We start from the raw sequence: 5,391 nt of genomic DNA, 5'->3' as shown, positions 1-5,391 counted from the left end.
AGTGTCGCATAAACTGATTATCTTGGAGTGGTGATTAAATTAGTGTCACATAAACCGATTAACTGGGAGTGGTGATTAAATTAGTGTCACATAAACTGATTATCTTGGAGTGGTGATTAAATTAGTGTCACATAAACCGATTAACTGGGAGTGGTGATTAAATTAGTGTCACATAAACTGATTATCTTGGAGTGGTGATTAAATTAGTGTCACATAAACCGATTAACTGGGAGTGGTGATTAAATTAGTGTCACATAAACTGATTATCTTGGAGTGGTGATTAAATTAGTGTCACATAAACTAATTATCTTGGAGTGGTGATTAAATTAGTGTCACATAAACTAATTACCTTGGAGTGGTGATTAAATTAGTGTCACATAAACTGATTACCTTGGAGTGGTGATTAAATTAGTGTCACATAAACTGATTACCTTGGAGTGGTGATTAAATTAGTGTCACATAAACTGATTACCTTGGAGTGGTGATTAAATTAGTGTCACATAAATTGATTACCTTGGAGTGGTGACTAAATTAGTGTCACATAAACTGATTACCTTGGAGTAGTGATTAAATTAGTGTCACATAAATTGATTACCTTGGAGTGGTGATTAAATCAGTGTCACATAAACTAAAACTAATTGAAATTAGTGTTTCTGTTTTTACTGTTTTAAATTATTTCAACAGTTGATTAATCAACTAATCGAAATTAGTGTTTCCAATTATTACACCTATCCAAGTAATGAAAATATTGCTACCAAATTTGCTCACTCTGTGTTTATTATGGTAAAGCTACTGCTGACTAGAGGGACGACAAATGTGTGGCAGCACTTGCTGACAGTCTGTTGTTATTGAATTGGCAGTACCCTTGTTTATTAGTAATGGTTCTAATTAATTAATGGGGTTATCTGTTAGCAAAGTCTTCTAACTGACCAACTCAAATTCTGAACCTACAAACTGAAAATTAACATTTAAGTTCTATTCATTCAGCATTCATCGCCTAAATCTTGCTGCAAGATTTATAGAAAATATTTTTAAAATAACTAAACATAAACAGTCATGATAAAATAAAATACTGACAGCACTCTTAAGGTGATGCAGTACTTACTTGAAAAAAAGGAAAAGAAAAAAGGGGATTAGATATTACTAGATCTACATCTTAAATATGAAGATTACACATATGGCTAGAAGGCATAGGATGTTTACATACTGACTGAAAGCAAGTTAAGCTTTAAAAGAAATCATGATTCGGTAACATTTATCCTAAGTTAGGTGATTCAAAATACATTTGTAAAAAAAACAAAAACAATTTTTCTCTACTTTATTTAGTATCAAACATTTAAGGCTATGTGAAAAATGATTATTACTCTTTTATGTGGTTGGATCTTGAGAGTATTTTCAAAATTTAATGATTTTACTTATTCAACTTTGAAAATATTCTCAAGATGCAATCACGTACAAGAAGAAGAATAGTCAACTATTCGAAAGCGCCCGAGTTTTGGGTCTTATTTCAAGTCTGCCACGTACAACTGAAATACTGTCAGATTGGATGCAACAGACATTACTGCAATTTACACTTAAAATTCATTTGCCATGATGGTTAATCAAAAGTGTGTAATGACATTTGTAAGATTCTAGCCGTGATTATTGGTTTAAAAATAAACACTCTAATTAATATAGAAGCAACTCACCTTGAATTCCATGTCTTAGGATTTTCTGCACGTACTTCAGGCCTGTAACAATTTCTCTTTGTACGAAAAATTCAACCCGAATTTTGTAATGTATTCCTTCTTTAATGATAAATGTTTGATTTTTCAGGTTGTCTATATTACCTGTTAAAACAGAAATAGTTTATAAAATGTATGGGAAAATAAAAAGTACAACTTATTCATATACGTATCTCAACCGTAGAATGTAGAAAAGTACAACTTAGCCATATACGTATCTCAACCGTAGAATGTAGAAAAGTACAACTTAGCCATATACGTATCTCAACCGTAGAATGTAAAAAAGTACAACTTAGCCACATATGTATCTCAACCGTAGAATGTAAAAATGTACAACTTAGCCATATACGTATCTCAACCGTAGAATGTAAAAATGTACAACTTAGCCATATACGTATCTCAACCGTAGAATGTAAAAATGTACAACTTAGCCATATACGTATCTCAACCGTAGAATGTAAAAAAGTACAACTTAGCCACATACGTATCTCAACCGTAGAATGTAATTCTATTATATTTTTGTTAGTGGAAAAAAAACACCAATTTTAAGGATATGAAAAAAAAAGAAAGATAGCCAACACAAGTGGATATGTCTTTAGTCTTAATACACTGACAGGTTACTTTACCAGAACTACCATGACAACAGCTTTGTCTCAGCATAGCACAGACTACACACGATACAAGAGGGTGATTTGTTTGATTGTATTCATCTGTTGAAAAATGCAATTACTGTACGTCTGTTGGCAGAGGATTGTCTGTTTGTAATTAAGCAGGAAGCTACACAATGGGCTATCTGTACTCTGGCGATAACAATCAGTCATCCGATACATCACATGATCAGTCTGTTTTATGTAGGCAAATAAACAGTGTTCTACAAATGTGTGTCAGTCCGAGTAAAGTAGTCAATCAGGGAAAACAAGAGTCGCAATAAAATATATTAAGTATCTAAAAACTGAGAAATAATCTCAACAATCAAACTGAGTTACCTAAAATTGTAAGTAAGAGTTCAATATTGTTTTGTTGCTTGTTTAATTTTCGGCTTCTTTGGAAGAATTAGTATGTTCAAAGTAACCAGTTAAGCCACAAATAAGATCATGCTACAGGTGCACAAGACTGTTCTAATTCTCCATAAGAAGCCGAAACTAAACAATCGACAAAGTGCTTCTAAACCTTTTTTTCACAACTTAGACAATTCAATTTTCACGGTGTGAAGTGTCAAGTTTCTCCCCATGTTGTAGTACACAAACATATACTTCCCTCTTCCCTCCTGTTAATAAACACATTACCATTATGTTAACAGGTTTTGGATAAATATAACTTTATTTTTACTTTGTTTGCTTGGAAAAACTAAGGCATGTATTAAACTTTAACCCTAATCCAAATAATGTAATATTATTTCAAAATGCTCTTAATTTCTTCGTAAAAGCTATTTGATTAAAGCTAGACTTGTACATATTTGTAACATATAAGCGTTACAGTCGGGTTCATAGGTAATTCAAATGACTAATACCTTGTACTAACCTGAGAGGTCAAGGGTTAAATCTGGTCTTCCATCAACAATTAATAACAGTTTCTTTACCAAAACTCTTTTGGGATTATCAGGCTCTGCAAAAACGTTTTTGGTATCAAAGACAACTCGTACGATTTACAAGATAATTCCAATTAAATTGCAACTGATAAACAATATTTAAAAATGTGTATGTTTTATTAACATGCTTTTCAACAATCTCCCCATATACGAACTAGCAACCCATTTTTAATTGGTAAAGAACCTATCAATTTGGACATTAACTTTACATGTATTAAAACACTTAGAAGCAGGTCTAACCTCTACTTTGGCTGTCCCAAAGATATTTACTACAAACCGAAGCAGTATTATTAACTGCACATAGAATGAACGATCCGATTCAAGATTAAGTCAAATCCAGAAATGTTCTTCTTTGTGCTGATCTGCAGTTAAGTGAAATACACGCACATATTTTTTTTTGTAGTTTGACAAATGTGTGAAAGCTACACATAAAAGCAGTGAAATCGAAGTTATAACTGCAAAAATATGTTAAGAGTTATTCTGATTAAGAGCTCTGGAACCTCCAAATTTATATTTTATGAAAAAAATTAACAAATTTCATCATCTAACATAAAATATCATTTAAAAATTATGCTTACACATTTTGTGAAATGAATTTATTTGAATAGAGACCCTTTGCCAGTATTGTTAGAGATACGGGTCAAGTAAATCATAGAACAAAAGTCGACTATTAAACTTCTTGTTTCAATTCAGATCTGATTGTCTGTTGAATTTCATTCTTTAATAACAGAAGCAATGTTAATGTTTAAACACGGCACAAGTAAACTGTAAGAAGTACCAGACATTAATGTTTGGCCGTAAACAAGTATGAAAGAAGCTAAGTTTATTAGTGGTTGATAATCACTGTTCAAAGTTGGAAAGCATCAGTTTTGACTCTGAATCCGACTCGTCAGGTTGTCACAAACTTCACCTCATTTTGTGATATGATTTTTATAATTTATCAAACAGAAATAACTGTTGCTTATGTCTCAGCATAACATACATAAAAAACAAAATCTCGTTATTACTGAATGGCTTTGTGTTTATTTTTCAGATTACCATGTCATATATAGTTGTGAAAATTGTATGTTAGTACATGCTACAGTTTAGAAATTTTAGTTTTTTTGGGGGGAATACATTAATTTTGGACCCAAATGAGCCTAAATTATACCTTGAGACAGACAGATCTATATCAAGATGGGTAACAAACGGACAGCAAGACAAGTGAAAATATGAAATTAATTATAGTAAGACCAAAATATGTTTGTCTAAAATACAGATAATTAAAAAAATATCCTTGTCCTTGAACGTTTAATAAAGCATACGATTCCTTCTGTTGCTTCTTCACTGAAGCATCAATGTTAATAAGTATTTATACTGTAGGTAATTCAGCATCAAATGGTAATCTGACCATAGTAATTTCAAAGTCAAACTGAAATCACCTTCAGTTCCTGAAAGACTGCGAATGATAATTTTCGGAAAAAACTTTATGCAATTTCTCCTAAGAGATACACTTGGTTGTTGAACAACCATGCCTTATTTATAAACTTGGTTATTTCACTCGCAAAAAGGTAAGAATTAATGGACGTAAAAACTATCAAACCTTTACTGGAATGCTTCCCAGATTCCCCTACAAGGTTCACGCTTTTGATTCTTCACTTCTTTAAACAATCTTGAAGCCCAGTTTTTAAATACTTACCCTAAAAGTATCTACATTCAAACCATTCAGGAAATTGCAATTATGCAATAGCAACTTTCCCACAAAACTGATTTTATTGGAGTTTCATTAATCATAAATGTATCAAATACATATCAAGCATGAGCACAGCCAAGAAAGCTTTTAAATATGACATTGCACGACTTTTCACCACATGCTTCCATAGATACAAAAATGGTGGATTCTACATTGCAGGATGTTTCCAACCAAAACCAAACGTTCAATTTTTAAAAACTGGCACATTCCGTGTGTATTAAACTGAGCTGGGCATCCTGTGTGTATTAAACAGAGCTTGGCATCCTGTGTGTATTAAACAGAGCTTGGCATCCTGTGTGTATTAAATAGAGCTGGGCATCCTGTGTGTATTAAATAGAGCTGGGCAT

The 5,391-nt window shown here is 32.2% G+C and overlaps 1 protein-coding gene across 3 annotated transcripts in view; it reads right to left on the bottom strand.

The window, feature by feature from the left end:
* LOC106472760 (rho GDP-dissociation inhibitor 2-like) overlaps positions 1 to 5,391 on the bottom strand; it is a 17,246-nt gene that overhangs the window by 4,465 nt on the left and 7,390 nt on the right. For all 3 annotated transcript variants that reach the window (XM_013933416.2, XM_022401292.1, XM_022401293.1), the window contains exons 3-4: positions 3,246 to 3,329; positions 1,689 to 1,829 (exon numbers count right to left, since the gene is read on the bottom strand). In XM_013933416.2, coding sequence (XP_013788870.1) covers positions 1,689 to 1,829; positions 3,246 to 3,329 — 225 coding nt within the window. The remainder of the gene's footprint in view (positions 1 to 1,688; positions 1,830 to 3,245; positions 3,330 to 5,391) is intronic.

The sequence above is a fragment of the Limulus polyphemus genome, unplaced genomic scaffold (assembly GCF_000517525.1).
Source record: "Limulus polyphemus unplaced genomic scaffold, Limulus_polyphemus-2.1.2 Scaffold5584, whole genome shotgun sequence".
In the NCBI taxonomy this organism is placed as follows: Eukaryota; Metazoa; Arthropoda; class Merostomata; order Xiphosura; family Limulidae; genus Limulus; species Limulus polyphemus.
This window is presented reverse-complemented; position numbering and strand designations above follow the sequence as displayed.